Source organism: Triturus cristatus, chromosome 11 (assembly GCF_964204655.1).
Source record: "Triturus cristatus chromosome 11, aTriCri1.1, whole genome shotgun sequence".
NCBI classification, from domain to species: Eukaryota; Metazoa; Chordata; class Amphibia; order Caudata; family Salamandridae; genus Triturus; species Triturus cristatus.
In genome coordinates, this window is record NC_140594.1 from 637,982,752 (window position 1) to 638,001,816 (window position 19,065).

The window sequence follows — 19,065 nt, forward strand, 5'->3', positions numbered from 1 at the left end:
TTTCCAGTAACGATTGAGTCTGATAGAGGTGGACACTTCTATAATGAGCTCATGAGTTTGATTTGTGAAGCATTGGGCATACAGCAGAAGCTACATTGTGCATACAGGCCAGAGGCTTCTGGCGTAGTTGAGCAGATGAATGGCACGATCAAGAACAGAATTGGTAAGATGTGTTTAGCCACTGGAATGAAATGGCCTGATGTCTTGCCTCTAGTGCTAATGACTATTAGATCTACTCCAGATAGAACTACTGGTTTGAGTCCACATGAAATTTTGATGGGACGTGCAATGCGTCATGCATTTGTACCTGTCAATAAGTTGATGACAATAACTGATGACATGATTCTGGATTACTGTAAAGGCCTGTCTGACGCAGTTCATTCTGTGTTTCACCAGGTTGGAGAAGACGCTACTACACTTGAGAAGAAGCAAGCTCATGATCTAAGTCCAGGGGACTGGGTGAGAATCAAAGTACACAGAAGAAGAAATTGCTTGGTTCCAAGGTGGGGAAGACCGAGACAAGTCATTCTGACTACGACAACTGCAGTGAAGTGTGCTGGTGTGAAAAACTGGGTACATGCGAGTCATACTCTGAGAATTCCAAACCCAAAGGATGGGACTGGCAAGGAGTATTTTGAAGAGTCAGATTCCAGTGATGATGAAGACACAGAACCAGTGAGAAAGAATCAAAGTTCAGGAAAAGAAGCAGAAAAGACTTCAAGAGAACCATTGAGGGTCTCAGAAGGGAGATCAGATTCTGTAAGAGAGCCTGAAGTTCCAAAAAGCAGTGGAGGGAAAAGAAGAGAAAAGAGCAATTCCACAGAGACTACTCCTGAATCAGAAGAGGAGATTGAAGAACTACTTGAGATTATACCTGAAGAAGCAGGGTCAGAAGAAGATAGAGAGGGACAGATTGCGGAAGATCCCCGAGGAGGTGTAGGGAACATTCTTGACAAGCTAGGTGAAGGGACAAGTAGACAGCAAGAAGATTGCGTGTCGGAGACCCGAGGAGGGACAGAAATAGGGAAGTCTCAAACAGTGGTGATAAAGACTGTGGAGCGAAAGAAAACTGCTGAAGAACAAGAGGCATTTGAAACAGAATCGGATGAAAGTGAGAATGAGAAATCAGAGGGTCGAGTTCTGAGAAAGAGAACTTGGATTGGAGAAAGAAATAATAAAGAAATAAGGCCGAAAAAGGTTATAAGAGGAGATCTTTGGCCTAACAACAGAATAAAGAAGCTGAGATACAGACTGATAAGAGCAAATACCTCGAAAGCTGAACAAGTGAATGAGGTGTCGAGTCAGAATTCAGCAAAAGGTGAAAAGCGAAAAGAGTCAAAAGAACCAGAGGAGATCAAAAGAATAAGAAAACCTAACCAGAAGTATAGGTCGCCGGAATGGACGTACGTGGCACTGTCTGAAGGTGAAGAGGCAGAAAGTCAGGGAAATCCAGAGGAGGCCATACGAGAAGTGGTTGAGGAAGATACAGGTGAAATCCTGAAAGTAATCTTGACTGACATTGGAGAAAAGTCGGATACTGAGGATGATGTTGGAGATCTAATACAATTTGATGTTGAAGAAGTTGAAGTGAAGAATGACAAGTATCCAAATTGAGTGAATAGAATAATTCACTTGGATTGAGTGAACAGAAGAAATCATTTGGAGAAAGTGAAAAGAAAAAACTGAAAATTGATTGTTTGAAGTAAAAAAAAAATTTTTTTTTAGAAACTTAAGTAGTGGAGTCGTAGAGGCTAAGTCAAAAGACAAGGTCAAAGTAGTAAAATGGCTAACATAGAGAATAACCAAAGTAGATGTGCCTTCTTGAAAAGATGGTGTAGAATGTGCTGCTGCTGTACTGGATTATTAATGCTACTATGGGGTGTTTTAGCTTTATTAGTTACTTTTAGAGTTACAATAGGTACATTTGAAATGCATACAGAGAATGTGTCTAATATAGGGAAAAGTTCACAAAAAGTAGTTCCAACTAGAATTAGTAATACTTACATACATAAAGATAGGTCAATTAATGATTTTTCTAGCAATGTTTTTTCAAAATTGTTATATGAATATGTGAAGACAATGGAAGTGAGAGATTGTTACGTTTGTATGCAATTACCTGCATCCGTTTCAGAGGGTGTTACTTATCACCATTTACCAGCTACGTATGGAATTTCATGTAGTGTGTTGAGTAGTGTTTTTTATTTGTTAGGGAAAATAGATTATATGATGTCTAACAAAGATAATATTTTTGGGCAGTTGCCTATGAACAAAAAGCTGAATCCAGCTAAAGAAGCTAACATTTTTGGTGAGATTTTTATTGAGAAAGAAGAATTAACATTAGATTACATTTTTAAGAATAATTTAACTTGCAGTTTGAAAGAAGAGGAGAAGGCTTTTCTAAATATGGTAGAGGAAAGGAGAATGAGCATGCATGAAAAGGCAGGGAAATACAAAGTGAGTGAGACAATTTGGGACATTGAGATGGGAAAAGAATTGAGAAATGGAGTTAGTCCAACTTTAGCTCTAGATGCACCACAGAAGGGTAAGCTGTGCATTATAAGAAGGAAATCCCAATATGATACATATTTTGTTGGGACTAGTGAGTGTCATGATACATACTTCATTGCGACAGGATGGGGTTTTAAGGGAGGAGAAGATCCAGTTTTCCCAGGAGTGTATTATGTTTGTGGGAACAAGGCTTATTACAAGTTGCCTGACCATTGGTATGGCACGTGTTATGTGGGCCTGGTCTTTCCAAAGATCTTTCATATAGATAGAATAGAAGATGTAGAACATATTAATTTACTAATGCGCTTCAAGAGGGAAACTTGGTCTGAAATAGTGGGTGACATTTTTGAGCTTTAATTCCAGCAGTGGGAATTTCTTTGAATGCTTATGGGATTCGGAAACTGTCAACAGTGGTGGATCGCTTATCGACAAATACCGCTGGAGGGTTTCTTACGTGCCATGTCTATGCAAAATTGACTTGCCCTTGATATTCTATTAGCCAAGGAGGGTGGGGTCTGTGGAATGCTGAAAGTTCAACATTGTTGCACTTACATTCCAGGGGAAAGCAAAGACCTGAAGGTCTATATCAAAAATATTACTGATTTGCATGAAGAATTAGTACCACTGGAAGCTGAGAGTATTTGGACTAGATTAGCTGATAAAATAGTTGTTGTTAAGAATTTTATTGCAAAAATAGGTAGTACTATTATAGGTAAGATATTGTTTCCTTTGACTTGTATAATTGTTGCTTTATTGATACTAAGATTGGTGTGTTTGTGTTGTAAAAACAGGGGAGGGAAAAAGAAATTATTTAAAAGAAATATTGAAAGGAGAAATAAAAGAAAAAGAGAACCACAAGAAATAGAATTAGAAGAATTGAGGGAGAGTGTTTATTTGGAAACAAAGAGGGATGATGAAAGGGAGTCTGGTGTGTAGTGTTGTGTAAGGAGAAAAAGACATTTCCAATTTCTCATAAAATGGGACTAAATTTTTACTAATTTTTTTTTGGGTTGTTATTTGGTGATAAAATCACCAAAGGGGGGATTGCTGGAGCAGAGTTTTCTGTTGAAAATCTATTGGGTTTTTAAGCTCTGGTTTGTCTATTGTCGAAATAAATTAAAATTATTAATTTATAACTACTAATTATTTGTTTTGTGTAAATGTTTTGATTAATCAATACGTACTAATGAGAAAACTATACGTGGGGATGCATTAATGTTGCTCAAATAATAATGTGCGGGTTTAATTAAATAAATGTTGCTGAGTGCTGTTTATTTTGAAGCACAAAAACGCTTTTAAAATGTCGTGTACTAATGCTTTTCTTGTGTTGCAAAGGCTAGATAATTACATACACATAAGGGTATTAGTGGGGTTAACACTGTTTAATCACTATGCTGTGGTAACGTTGTTTTTGTCTCTTTCAATTAAGATGGTACGTTTTGTCCTAGTGAAAAATGGCTGCCGTTTAAAGCCTGCATTTGGGTAGTCGATTTGTGATGAGAAGGCCTTGCTGAACATGGTCGAGAGTCATCTGACCACAGTCTTCGCCTGGTTTAAAATTTTCCGTGAGGACAGCAGCTCTGGGCGAACGTCCAAGTGTCCTTGGAGGACAAAGGAGCCACAATGAACTTTGTGATTATAGCGGTGGCTTCGTGATGATTCTAAGGAAGAACATTTCAAAAAGAAACATTTGCAAATTTGAGTTATCTTCTTCCGTCTTTTTATTTTTGTGATTTTTCTGAGCGGAGATTTTCCAAATGTAGCGATGCTACATCCTTTCCTTCTCGCTCTGCTCAGCGGTTCAGCGGACGTTTAAAACATTTCATGTTGCCTTCTTTTGTTAAATTTATTATAAATATTGTTAGCCTAGAGAGGGTCTTATGCCACTTCTTCCCAAACCTGCGTTGGTGAGGATCGATGCTGTGAGGACGGCGACTCGGGAGACTTCTACTGAGAGACCTGTCCTGACCCATTTTGACATTTAGCTAGAATAGGTAATTATGAGAATAATGATTTACTTTGATTGATTTCCTTTGACTAATTTAGATAAAGCATTATAATTTTAAAATACAGTGTTGGTGATTATTTCTTGTCAATTATTGAGTACTCTATTTGATTATTGATGTTTAGATTATTGTTTAGATCATGACTCAGGATGACATCAAACTGAGCCTATTGGCCTCAGTGTAGATATAGGGTGTTTAGAAGGTTTTCTCTCCACAGGTTCAGCGTTGATAGAGTAATTGAGTATATGTTAGTGAAATGGGCCCAAGTGCATGATGAGTGTATGTGCGTGTATCTGTGAATTTACTCTATCTGTGGAAGTAGGGAGAATTTGTACACCCCAATCTGCACCAGTATCACATGGACAGATGGATGAAGTAATGAGAGGCTGAAGGATGGATATCTGTGCTAGGTATATGAAGGCTTCATGTTCTCTTAATTGTTGGTTCCTGTGCAGAGTAAGTCAGTATCAAGGTTTAGAAAAGAGTGGTGTGCCAGCTCCCATTCATTGAAGAAATCACGTGTTTGTAAAGCAAGGTGTCACGCATCCTGCCTTTCTCATGCCTGCCCCTTTAGAATGATCACCCATAGGTAACGGTAAAGTGCAATTTGCAAGTCCATTCAATCCCTGGCCTTTTAGTTGTAATTACACATAAGAGCGGTGTAATTCAGACCGAATTTATCTCTAGATCTCAGACAATGCTGACGTGTTTCTGAAAATGCACACTTCGGCAGTTTTAAATTCATATATAAAAATTATGACCAGTTTCAATGATATTGACAAGTTTACTTGTTTTTGTGTCGCTCTCCATATATATATGAGTCCAATAGCATGCTAAGCAGCATCTTAATTTGTGTAGCCTGCTTGCCTGTCACAGTTTCATTCGAAGTGTTTGTGTTTACCTCAGGAAATAAAGATCCCTTAAAAAATAAAAATCTCATTTAACAGAAATTTAGACTAAACCACTGTGAAATGTATGATTCTTTGTCTGAGTCATTGAAGTGGCGTGCACACAAGCAATCACAGTTAATTGGTGGCCGCTTTGTGGAATCTGTAAAGACAGGAATCATTTAGCAGCACGCACCAAGTAAAAATTGCAGCAAAAACATGAGCAAAGTGGAAGCGTACAACAGCACCTGTCATACATAACACTTTCATACCTCTCTTGAAGCGCGAATTAAGAAGCTTAAAAATGCACATGCCAGACCAGGCCGCCGTTATTTATTTCACATGTTCACTGCACGTGACCTCAATTCCTTTCATTTGTCATGAACACTGGTACTAAATACGTTGAAAACTTTCTTCTGTTCCCTGTCCTGGGTATATCTCCTCCGATAATATTGGAGTCAAAGAGCATAAAGTACAGCAGGGAGCACTATTGTCCCAAGTTGTAATGTTAAACTCAATTCATCCAGAGCCAGAACTTCGAGGTTCTGGTTATGATTCTAAAAAGAGTATTGGTCCTAAATCATAGCGCTGGCAAGAGCGAAAGACGTTTGCTGTGCTCCATAGTGCCTCATCTGTCGTCCTGCGATTCGAGGAGCAAGCCGTACCAGAAATGGGTAACCATTACCCTCAGCTCCTTCCTGTCCTCGTCCCTTTCATAACCAAAGTGAGACAATCCTATCTCACCAATAGAAAAAAAGAATAAAGGATTGCTGTCCCTACCCCACCCTCTCCCATTGGTAGCACATAAAAGTACCTATCCCAGCATTCCATCTGTTCTTTTTTTCTGTCTACTGATAGAATGGGATGAGGTAGGAGCCAGGAAGCTCCTGGTTTACTTTAATTTCTGCTGCCGGGCAGTGGGGACTTTGCTGGTGTTTCATGTCTCCTTCCCTCCCAGGCTTGGGGGGGGGCGTGGATTTCCTCCTCCATGTTATGTTATGTTAAGTACTCTTATAACGCGCAACAGCTACTCCGAAGAGTGTCCTTGCGCAGATCCAAGAGGAGTCGCTGAACTACACCACCATCATTTACAGGAACAGGTGAGTTTTTAAAAGTGTCTTGAAGGCGAACGGGTCTTGAGTATTGCGCATTGGAAACGGAAGGGCATTCCAAGCCTGGGTAGCCTTAACAGCCAAGGAGCAGCCGCCCAGCTTGTGTCGGATGAAGTGGGGCACCCTAGCTAGAAGGAGAGCAGAAGAACGCATTTGTCTCAATGGGACATAAAAGGAGAACCGCTTCTGTAAATAGGCGGGTCCACAACCGTAGAGGGCTCGATGGGCAATGACTAGGGATTTAAATTTGACCCGATCCGCCAGGGGAAGCCAGTGGAGTACGCGGAGATGTTCACGCACGCTGCTCTTCTTAGCGATTCCCAGGCGCAGCCTAGCGGCCACGTTCTGTTTGACCTAGAGTCAGTTCCGGTTGTCACTGGAGGTGTCCGGGCCACGCTTCATGGGTTGTCGGGCACATCGGGAGGCATGGCGTCTCTGCGCTTCTGCGAGGTGGTTCCCGGGAGGAATTCCCTTTGGGGTCTTGTTGCCTGACTTCCGGCTTGCTCTGTGGATCTGGTGGGTTGGGCTGGATCTATGCTTCAGTGGCCCGCTCTTGGCAGCTGCCTGGTTCTCACCTGTCCTCGATTGGGGGTCAGCCCGGACTGGTCTTGTTGTTGTTTTGGCCGCATCTGTGAGGGGAATAGTGACTGGTGTGTCCCTGTTCAGATTGCTTTGGACTCCTATGGCCATACTTCCCTCTTGCTCCTGAACTTATCTGAATAATCAGAAATTGTGCAGGGTCAGGTCTGGTTAGCACCTAGTAGGATGACTGCCTGGGACTTTCTAGTGCTGTTGGCGCCCGGTGGCGTCTTGGTGTTCAGGGAGACATGGGGAAGCATTCCAGGAAGAGCAAGCATGTAGAACTCTCCTCGTCTTCCTCTTTAGAATCTCTTCCTCTCCTTCACCTGCACGATCTAAACGCCGCAGTTGGTTTGATAGGGTTATCTCACTTGGATTATGAATGGTACGAGGACAACCTGACAAGGAGTAATGAGGATTACCGGTAAGTAATAGGGCATTCCCATGACTCACATGTCAAGGAGAGCTCCGGAAAATAGCACCCCAAAGAAATAAGCAGGATGACAGAGTAGCAACACAGGCAGCTCCACCCAATTTACCAAACACTGAGCCGGTGACAAGGATATATTTATGAAATAGCCACTTCATCTTCATCAAACCCTCGTACACCGCCGTGCCCACCACTACCCTCTCAGAAGCTTGAAAAGGTCACCAAACAACAGCTCACCACCTCACTTGACAAAACCCCTCCACCGGCATCCACAGACGCCAATACCTCAGTGCGCAACCTCCACCGGTGTGTCTTCGTCTGCACCGACACACTGGCACCCCTGAAGAAAGCCCCAAGCTAACAACACTCCAAGAAAGCTAGCTGTTTTTTTCCCACCCTTCATGAGTCCAGATGCACCTGTAGACGGCTCATGAAGAGATGGAGGAGCAGCAAGACCACTCAGCCTTCAAGTCCGCTATGACAACAAAATACCACCTCATCAGAAATACGAAGAGAGCAGCCCTACAAGAAAGGATCACGCCAATCCACACAATAGTAAATAACTTTTCACCATGATCAAAGAATTCACCAGACCCAGCACAGAGACAACAGACATCATCACCCCTCCCCTTCCAAGACCTCTGCAACAACCTCGGCACCTACTTCCACTGCAAGATCATGGAGATATACAACAGCCCTGAAACCCAAGACCCTCCCACCCGCAACGACTGCACCCGATGACACCAGCCCCCAACGGACCATACTCAGTTGGACTCGCCTCAACAAGGACGACACCCTCAAGATCATGAAGAACATCCACTCCGGGGCACCCTCAGACCCCTGCCCGCATCACATCTTCAACAGAGCTGGCACCACAATCGCCCCCGAACTCTGCTGCACCATCAACTGCTCCATCAACTCCGCCAACTTCCAAGAAGGCTGGAAACACACAGAGATCTGCCCGCTGCTGAAAAAGCCCTCTGCCGACCACGCTACCGAGTCAGCCCTCCTCGCTGCCACAGACAGCGTCTGCGCCCTCCTCAACAGAGGCAAAACTGCAGCCCTCATCCTCCTGGACTTCTCAGCCACCTTCAACATCGTCTATCACCGCAACCTATGCACACTATGCACTAGACTTCACGATGCCGGCATCCACTACAAAGCCCTGGATTGGATCTACTCCTTCCTCACCAATAGCTGTGAGTGGGCCCATGTAGATGTTGAAAAGATTGGGGCTCACGGATGACCCCTGAAGCCCTCCGCAGCAGATCTCTGTGAGTTGCAAGTGGAAGGGAGGTAGTCTGACTATCTGTGTTCGGCCAGGAACCACGGACTCAATATCATCTCCTATGCTGATGACACCCAGCTGAGTCTCTCCCTCACCAACGAACCCACAGTCGCCAAGAACAGCTTCCACAACTAAATGAAGGCTATCACCTCCTGGATGGAGAACAGCTGCCTTAAGCTCATCTTGGAGAAGACCAAAGTACTCATCATGGGCTCCACCCCCTCTGCCTGGGATGACTCCGGGAGGCTTGCAGCACTTGGAACCCCCCTCCACACCCACAGACCATGCACAAAACCTCGGCATCATCCTGGACTCCTCGCTCACCATGAACTGCCAGATCAATGCAATCTCATCATCCTGCTTCCACACACTACGCCAGCTCTGAAAGAACTTCAAGTGGATCTCCACAGAGTCCAGAAAGACAGTCACCCACACACTTGCCGGCAGCAGAATCGACTACGGCAATGCACTCCATGCCGACATCACCTAGAAACTCATCAAGAAACTGCAGAACATCCAGAACGCCTCCGCCAGACTCATCCTCAACATCCCCCGCTGCAGTCACATCACCAGCCACCTGAAAGACTTACATTGGTTTACAGTCAACAGAAGAATCATCTTCAAGCTCCTCACACATGCCTACAAAGCCAAACACGAAGCTGGACCTGCATACCTCAACCACTGCCTCGCATTCCACACACCCACCAGAGACCTCCACTCTGCCCAACTGGCCCTGGCCACCGTCCCACATATCCGCAAAACCACAGCCAGAGAAAGATCCTTCTCCTACCTCGCAACAAAGACCTGGAAAACCCTACCTCTCCAACTCAGGCAATCGCCATCTCTGCCTAATTTGAGGAAGGACTTGGCTCTTCGACTGAACCACAGCGCCTTCAATGAACCAGCAGTCCCCCCCCCCCCCCCCCCAGTGTCTTGAGACCCTTTTGGGTGAGTAGTCCCGCTTTACAAAGCACCCGATTGATTGATTGATTGATTTATCATTAGAAATATGATTGATTGGGTGGGTGGGTGTGTGCGTGCGTGTGCGTATGTTTGTGTGTGTGTGTGTGTATAATATTTGACTCCGGCTCCATTAAACTGTTACTGGGTCCCAGTTCACTCCTCTCCTATCTTTGTTGTACTTGTACACTGCCACAGGAAGCTTCTGAGATCCCAGAGGTAACACAAGAGTGCATTTAAAAAAGTGTGTCTAAAAATTCCTCAATTACCCCCAGATGATAATCTCCTACTCCCTTCATTTAGGTAATACAAAAGCTACCTTGCTTCCCTCTTCTTTTCACTATTTATATAAACCCAGAGCAATGCTGTGCCAAGAATGAAGGTACCATTCCCGCCATCTTGGTCACTTCATCCTGTTATTTCAAGTCATACCTCGACGAAGATTTAAAACACAGAAGATAAGTTGCACAGTAGACAGAGTGACAGTGAGGGAAGCCAAAGAATTAGCAACAATTCTAGAAATAGCTCTCTAATTACTCACTTCAAAAATGTCATCCGTAACAATGTCATGGTCAGCGAGTCCATAAAGCAGTGGAAAGGTTTCATCCACAGCCATGGAGATCTCTGTACGGTAAAGCTTCAGTAGATGTCGTAGGTTTGTGTCATCATTTTGAGGCCTCTCAGAGCCAGACATCCTGAATGGACAGAAGCAATTGAAAAGAAAAGGGGGAACAAATATTGCAGTTCGCTACTGCCTATTGCCACTTATTTCACTATCACCTACATTCAAAACTTGAAATCTCTACTGTCAGAATAATTGGAACAAATTTTCGTAGAGCATGGCCATGTTTTCCATATACATCCAATGCTGGTATATATCTAATCGACACAATAAAATATTGACCAGTTAGCACTTCTACATTGCCCACCAAGAACATGTCCTAATGCCCAGCTCCTACAGGCAGAACTCATTCATCACCTCACAACCACCATACACTAATCTCGGACACCAATAGGGAACATTTTTACTTCACCTTCTTACACTGCAACCAATACCCTTCACAATCTCCCACATACAGAGATGATGTATCCACCATTCACTTCACAAGTGGCACTCCCACATCATGTACCACATATACAGTATCCATATCTTTTCACCTGTAGAGCTTTTAGACAGTGTACTACTATCCGGATTGCTCCACTGGCACCCTGTAACCATTCACCTACAGCCTGCAACACAGCAGGTTCCTCTCAGTTGTTCTGGAACATGTTTCAGAGTGGGTCTGCTACCATCAGTGTTACATCACTGAAGTCATAGGGAATGTGAAAAATCCAAGTTTTTCCCAAAGAACAAGTATAGCAAATGAGCCATGCCCGTTCAGCAGGAGAGTGGTAAAGGGGTGGTATGTAGCCACTAGTGCATGTTGAATACACTGTTACAAATATATTCCTAAAACAAGGTGTAGTAGCACAGTGTCATTTACAGAGACCAGGTTTTCCATTGAAATGGCCCCAAAACTCACACTGACATGCAGTGAAGGTGGTACAAGTGTATAGCTCACAAACAATAATGTGTGGAAATCGGGTTTCTGCCAGTTTTTATTATTTCTCCATCAAGTAACGTGTCTTGACTTGTTTTGATCCTTTTAAAATCTTTGATTCCCTCACACTTCCGAATTACAAACAAAATGAGCTTCATTTGTGCTTTCTTAACTACTGACATACTTTGAAACTTTCATAACGGTCATTTACATTTTGTTGTGTGTTCGAAGAAAATTGACGTTCTACAGCCTTTCCTTTCATATTCTCTGTACCCCAGCAAGGCTGTCTCATTGTTCAGTTTACAAACGCTTCTCATTTTGCAGTCAGAAAAAGAAATATAAACCCCAATCTTCATGTTAAAAGAATAAGCAGTGATTTGTCAGAAGATATGACCTGGCATCTGACCCCTGTCTTTGAAGGCACAACAAATAAAAACTGAATTTAAAGGATCTTTATTGCTCATTCATCTTCTGAACTTCAGCATGGTTATTGTGGGGTCGCTGCATCACTCCTAGCCCCCAATTTCCAGTGCCTATGGTTCCTCCACAAAACATAACCGCAAGTAGCTCTTGCACACCTCAGTTATCCATTCTACGACACCCACCCACCCCCACCTGTGATCTAAAATCATCACCTTGCCAGAGCTTTAACATATCTTCCACATAAAAAGGTCTCATGCACCACACTCCACAGCATGTGTTAGTACAATACATCACAGCCATCAACTCTGTGTCTTCCCTTGCAGTCCTGCCATCATGCCTACACAGTCTGCTTTGTAATGTTTTCTCTATATCACACAAAAGCTAAAACTGTGACACTATTCCTAGAGCCAAACACTAACACGTTTACCTCATTTCTACATCTAGCAACTCAACACGGCCTCCTAACGTAATGGCTCCAGCTCAACATGACCTCAAAATCTTTGCTCTACAACCTTCGATCTATCAGTGTCTTTTTTATATCAAGAATCAACGCTGGTCCAATATCAATCAGAGACAGTTCTCTAAAACTGTCCTTTGCTAACGGGACTTAAAGAAAGCCATCACAGTCCAGGAGCATGCACCCTATCCTTAGTCAAAGATGATGCTGCACCCTCTAGAGCCAGGCATATCATCCACAGCCAGCACCCTGATACAACTGGTCTCTATGCCGGCAGATTGTTCACTGCCTTAATTATGATTTCCTTTGTAAGTTCTAGAGCAGCAATTCATAACCTGTGGTCTGCGAACCCTATGAGTTTGCAAGACCTACTCAGGGGTCCATGACTGTTTAGAGTATTAAATAATATTAGTAGATAAATAAATATGTACACATAACACTGCAACATTGATAACTGAAAGTTTTAAAACGTTTATGTAAATGTGAAGATATTTACATTTGGGGCTACAAAATAAGTTAGTATCCTTCGCTTGATTTGGGGGAGCAGCAAATGCACAGAAAACAGTGGTATGGAACATTGAGGGCCTCACTTGAAGCCCAAGCATGCTTCAACAAGATGAGACCATGTATAAGAGGCAAAAAAAACACAGAAAGTCATTTGCTGGAGCCTAGCATATTGCTTTGTCTTTTAGAAATCAACCCCAATTTTGAAAGGCTTCAACCTTCACGTTAAAATTAAAATGTTGACTTAAGTTTGTAAATTAAGGAAAATATTTCATCATTTGTGTATTTTTTGCCGTATATATATGTTTCTGTAGTTGTGTGCATTTTTTGAGGTTTACATTGTAGAAACTGTTGAGAGGTGATTGTTGTTCCTTCTTTATTAAAGTCACTTGTAGGTTGTCACCTTCAGAATTAGACACCATGCTCACGAAGGAATACAAGCAATGCTTTATACAATAGTTTTATTAGAAGTCTCACACAAGCTAAGTAGGCACGTGAACCTTAGGCTGCTTCATGGTGGTTGACAAGTGATGATCAACCGTATCAGAGATAGTTAACACATTGTTACTAACGCTACCCTCGGCAGTGGCTTGACCCCGGCGTGAAGCCGTTCCCACTGCGTTGAAGTATCAGAGGCAAGATAGAAAGGAGGTAAGTCAGTGACAGATCTAGCAGGTAGTGGAAAAGGTCTTCATAAGTTGCAGAAAGGCAAGTAAGTGATGGCCAATTGATCCAACATTCTCCATGAGAGAGGTTTAAAGTGGAGATATGGGGGCAACAGGGCATGAATGCTTATTCAAGTTGACTAACAATGAAGGACTTTAATGATGAGTTACAATGTCGACCTGAGACGGTTGAAGGGATGATATTGTTGCCACAATATTTCCATATTTCCAGGTAATAATGGGTTAGGTTAGCGTTCAGTGGACTGGATAGTAGAATGTGTGAGGATGGTGGGTGCCTGCTTGATGCAGGGGGCATGATGGGAGAATGTGACGTGGTAATGCTGTAATGACCACTGGAAGATGGCATGAGGGTGCCGACTGAATTAGTGTGGCAGTGCTGAATGGCTTGAAAAGTTAAGAACTTGCTGCTGGCCTCACATTTGACCTTAAGGTGACATTGTTCGCCCTAATTCAGCAGGGTATGCCCAGACGTGGGTCGCTTGCTCACTTCGCCATTGGATTCAAGCTAGCCTGGCTGATGTGAGTTGTTACCCTGAATCCGGTCCCAGGATGCTTGTTTCCGGTCCAGGACAGACCTGGCTTGGCAGTTCAGGCTGCACTGTGCCCATGATGAAAAAGGTCAAGACTGATTTGCATATGGCTGGGTCTGAACTGGGGTGGTGAGGTGGGGTGACCTAAATAACGATGATGGATTCAACCCAGATCTGTGACTGGGGGTGAGTGTCTGAAAAGTTTCAGCACTCCATCCGTCATCTCCTTGTGTTTGCTATGTTTGAATCACAGCACGGCCATCAAACCTTTCATCCTGTTCTGAGGTCGACAAATTGAGGACCAACATTGTCAGAAATAACATAAGACTTCAGCATGAAGAACCGATGTCAGTATTAAGATGTGGCAGAATTAAATGAGTAATTGTGTTAAGAGCAAAACAGGGGACTGTGTGAATGATGTACGAGGCTTGGCCTAATCGTGCTAAGCTGGGGATTGTGTGGAATGGTGTGAGTACGCAGTATGTGGGTGTGAAGGTGCTGAACATGGAGATGATGTTAGATTGCTGTATGTGTCATGGAGTGGGTGAGCTGACTGCAGAGATTCTGTGGAGTGTTAAATGTGAGGATTGTGTGCGGGGGGCGCAGTCCAAAATCTGATATACAAGTCCTAACTTTGCACTTAGGTGTTTCCCTGGCATTGCTGGCCGTGAAGGACATCTTTGGTTGGTGTTAGTGCGATGGCGTTGAACCCTGTCTTTAAAGGGCCATGCTATCAGGCTCTGAGGTGAGTTTGAAGCTGAGCTCTGTATGTGGGTCCCACAGGAGATCTGTCTGTGGGAAGTGGTGAAGGAGAAGTGACCCTCAAACAGAGGATTTGAGAGATGGCATAGAAGCAACTGTTCTGGAGGTGTGATAGCCAAACACTGACTGAAGCAAATAGCCTAAGTGTGTGCTTCTTGAGGACAGTGAAAAAGTGTGAGCCGCAGGGGACTGTGCAGGAGCACTGACTGTGAGTGTGAGGAACAACTACCTTACCATCAATGCTTACAAAGATGCAGATTGTGAATGTATTACAGAAGGAGAGCCTTGGCAAGTGAGTGCAATCTACCACCACCACTTAACAGCCCTCAGTCTTCACCACACCAACATACTATAAAAGTTATTTTGACAATTTCTTGTAGCATGAAAAGGCTGTCCATGCCCTACTTGCAACTTAGGCTCGACTTATGTGTCTGTCCTTTTCTCATGCAACCTGAATCCCTTCCTACCCTCATCTTGAAGGAAAGATGCCCCGTCCGTCCCCTCACCTGTCGCACTTCGTCCAGGTAGGACCGTTCGACCGGTCGCTTGTGCCTTCCGCTTCCCTTTAGGGCCGGTGTCCTTTGTCTTGCACATCTGCGCAAGGCTGCTAATAAACTTTACAGAATTATGACTTATGAGATAAGAATTAACCACTCCAAACCTCATGTTTCCCTGCAACATAATATGGGCGCACCCTGCACCACCCTATTAAGGAGCCAACCAGAACACAAAGTCAATTTCAGTGCAATTGACTTTTAATCATTCAGATGAAAGGGGTTCGCACATTCAGTTCCCTGTGTAAGCTCTTGTTTCAGAGGAAGATTTCAGACCTACGTGACAGACCAAAATGTAACCAAAACATTGTCTAAGTAGAGCAGGGAGAGAAATAATAATACTCACTGAGCACAATCCCTATTAATAAATATGACCACGTGATAGGCTGTGACGCGTTATACAAAGAGGTCACATAACTAAGTTATACATAGACTATATTTACGTGGACAGAGGATGCCATATCAATGTTTTTGTGTTGTGCTGGACCGTGGCGTGGCCTACATAAAACCATTCCGCTTCTGAAACTCAACTAGAATAGAGAATAAATATTTGGAGGAAGTAACCAAAACAACTGGGAAAAGGGACGTCCAATGTTACCTATAAAAGCACTTCTATCTAACATATTGAGTTTTATATTTTTTTCCAATAATCTGTTTGAAGGTAGTTCATTATTTCACACGTATATGTTATAAAAGTACACAACACGCATTAGCCCCAGGTAACTTCAAGAACGTGACCATACCCATCAGAACAAAAGTGTGCCCAGCTGGAGGCCTAAACGAAAAATATGATATGTAAATTACACCTTTCAGGGTGCTGTGACAGAAAGAATCCTAGCATCAGCAATATAGAGGGCCCAGTCAAACCAAGCAGCCAGAGTAATGATGTGCAATGGAACACTGGACCTCTGAAGACTGGCCATGGAATAAATGACTTTCTGAAAACAATGCAATGGAACATGTAATAAGAGCAGTGAGGCACAGAATATGTGATCTGAATAGCCTACCAGAGTACTGTAAAGTATACTTTGTTTTTGTGCTCAAACAAGCGTAAATTTACCATCAGTGACTGTGGAGGCACATATCTTCTTGGGGGGAGGAGACTACCAGGACCAGCATCCTTTGTTGCTAAGGGAGAGGACAACAACACCCCTATTGGCACTCCAGTGCTATAAATAGCGCGACTTCACCCCTCTGCGCGAGACAAGCATACCTTCTCTGGGGACCACCAGGACCAGCATCTTTTGTTGCTAAGGAGGAGGAGCAACAACCCCCATATTGGCACTTCAGCCCTACAAAGCGCGTGACTTCATGCTGCTGCACGAGAGGCGCATATCTTCTCTGGGAAGACTACCAAGAGCAACATCCTTTGTTGGTAAGGGAGAGGAGCAACAATGCCCCTATTGGCAAGCAGTGCTATAAAGGATGAGAGTTCACCCCACTGTGCGCGACATGCCGTGGCAAATCCGGGCCAAGGGCGGGCCCGTCTGCACCCATCCGTGACAGGAGGAGGCAGGGTCACTCCCACTTGCCTCGTCATCTGGAGGGTATTTACAAACAGTACATCCTTGGTAAACGAGCCCTTGTAATGTTTATGGTTTACTTGTTCCTCACAGGGCCGGTCCTAGAACTTCTGGGGCCCCGGGCGAGAGGGAAGAAGAGAGGCCCCTCTAATTTGCATGTAAAATCACAAGAAGTGACATCACAGAAAGTGACATCGCAGGACTATTGATCTTATTTGTCATCACTGAAGAGACCTAATGTGGATATCAGTAACATGGGCAAAAAGATAAATATACAAGTGAAATAAGTCCATATATTTGAAGACTGTATTAAATGGATTACATTTGTCACATTGGATGGAAAAGCTAGGTGCAGGTCCCAAAAAGATGGATATGTTTTACTCCATGTTTCCAGATTCCATGATTGTTTCCAGATGAGTGCACGATAAAAATTCCAGTTCTGTACCATAAAGGGGAGAGATCCTGTTGAGGTAAGGAGGGGTGGGCTCATTCAAAATATAAAATTAAACAAGACAAAAACCTTTACACCATGGATATAATCGCAAATTTCAAAAGGCTCCATTATCTTTCCGTGCCATTATTGTGCCACCTTAGTATGACATTAATAAGAAGGGGCATATCAGCAACAACCGGCGATAATTATCGCTCAGCGCTCTTAGCGTGAGGATAATTAACGCCGGGTAATGTGGATTTTTATCGCTGAGATAGCGTGCTATTAGCAACGCTTATCTCCTCAGCGATAAAAATCCTCACGCTAACTGCCTAACGTGAGATTATCGCTGGAAACCCAGCGATAATCTCACGTAGTGTGGCATTAGCTTGCTGATAGGGACTCACAAACTTAGCCATGATATCCACCTTCCATAGGATATCATGGCTAAGTTAGTCCTGAAGCAGGCATAAGGAAAGTAGCGATAACAGGGGTTATCGCTACTTTTCCCGACGCTATTCTTCATAGCGTGGGGCTTGATGATAGGAGAAATGTCGCCTAGCGACATTTCTCCTGTCATGTTAGGTCAGGAACGCCCACTTTGCATCTCATTAGAGATGCAAAGCTGGGCGTTAGGAATCCCGACGCTAAAGCAAGGTTTCACGCGTTAGCGTGGCCTTGCTAATTAGGCGATAAAATTATCGCCGCTTTTCGGCCAAAAACATCCGCAAAAGCGGCGATAAATATTTTATCGCCAGCTTGTAAAAATGCCCCCTAGTAAGTTGTTTTAAAGTACATCTTCTCACCAGTATCCCATACGCACATGCTAAGACTTGTAGGACAGTCTTTTTTGTGTGTGTGCTCTTTACTCGCCAGAAATACGTTAAGTGTAAAAACACAACACATATATTACAAAAATACAAGACCCCATTGCAAACAAATAAGGATTGTACATAAATTTAAAAAAATACTTAGAACCACCGAGACCACTACTAAATCATACATTGACTTGAAGGTATGCTGCAGATTTAAGGGGTTTTCAAATCAATGTTTTTGATTTAGTGTTGGAACGGTAGGAAGTGGTAGAGGCCAGCTTTAGTGCTGGTGGAGCCCTGTGCGACTATTTTTTTTTGGTGCCCCCCAATGACTCCCTCTGCCACAGATTCCCTCAACAGTGCCCATCAAGGCTCCGCAACCACATTCTCGCTCAGATGCATTTAATTTGATCTACAGCACCATAGATACCAGTGTAGGGTGTCAGACCACTTTACATCACACACATTACACAGAGACAATCTATCATACGTATGTAAAACACTGTATAGGAAACGTTAGATAAGACAAAGGACTACAAGGTGTAGAAGTCACATGACAATCATACTAATAGGCAGTATAATTTAATAGTGATTGGTCTGGAGAAACACAAACTATGAATTTAGAACGTAATATCATGGTTGGGGGTTCTCTTTAATAACCAGAATTGATTTCTATCCAAATGAACCCATTTTGCAACATTGGCATAATCAAAGACTGGGGAAATACCCATAATGCTCTAATTTATACCTTGCAGTTTGCATGCAGCTCTAAGATGACAGTTAATAGCTCATTCTATGTTAAGATTTTTGACTTATAAACTGCAAGTAACAGAAGGATCTCACTGACAAAAGCAGTAACCCACTGACCTATTTACATTATGTGTACTTTGAGATCTGCATGGTACATGTTCTATGCAGCAAGCACATTAACCCTCTGCGCTTACTTTTCAGAAGTCAAAACTTCCCCTTGACAAAACTCCATCTCTCTCTAAGAAGAACATTAATCAATGGAGTTATCATGACATTTTTATTGCTGCCAAAAATTGCTGGAGGCCAGGAAGGAGGCAGCA

General features: G+C 43.3%; 1 protein-coding gene across 1 annotated transcript in view; it reads right to left on the minus strand.

The window, feature by feature from the left end:
• The window catches only part of LOC146785222 (autoimmune regulator-like), a 119,981-nt gene that overhangs the window by 75,051 nt on the left and 25,865 nt on the right, over positions 1-19,065 (minus strand). The window contains exon 2 of the mRNA XM_085633009.1: positions 10,312-10,465. Within this exon, the coding sequence (XP_085489135.1) occupies positions 10,312-10,465 (154 nt within the window). The remainder of the gene's footprint in view (positions 1-10,311; positions 10,466-19,065) is intronic.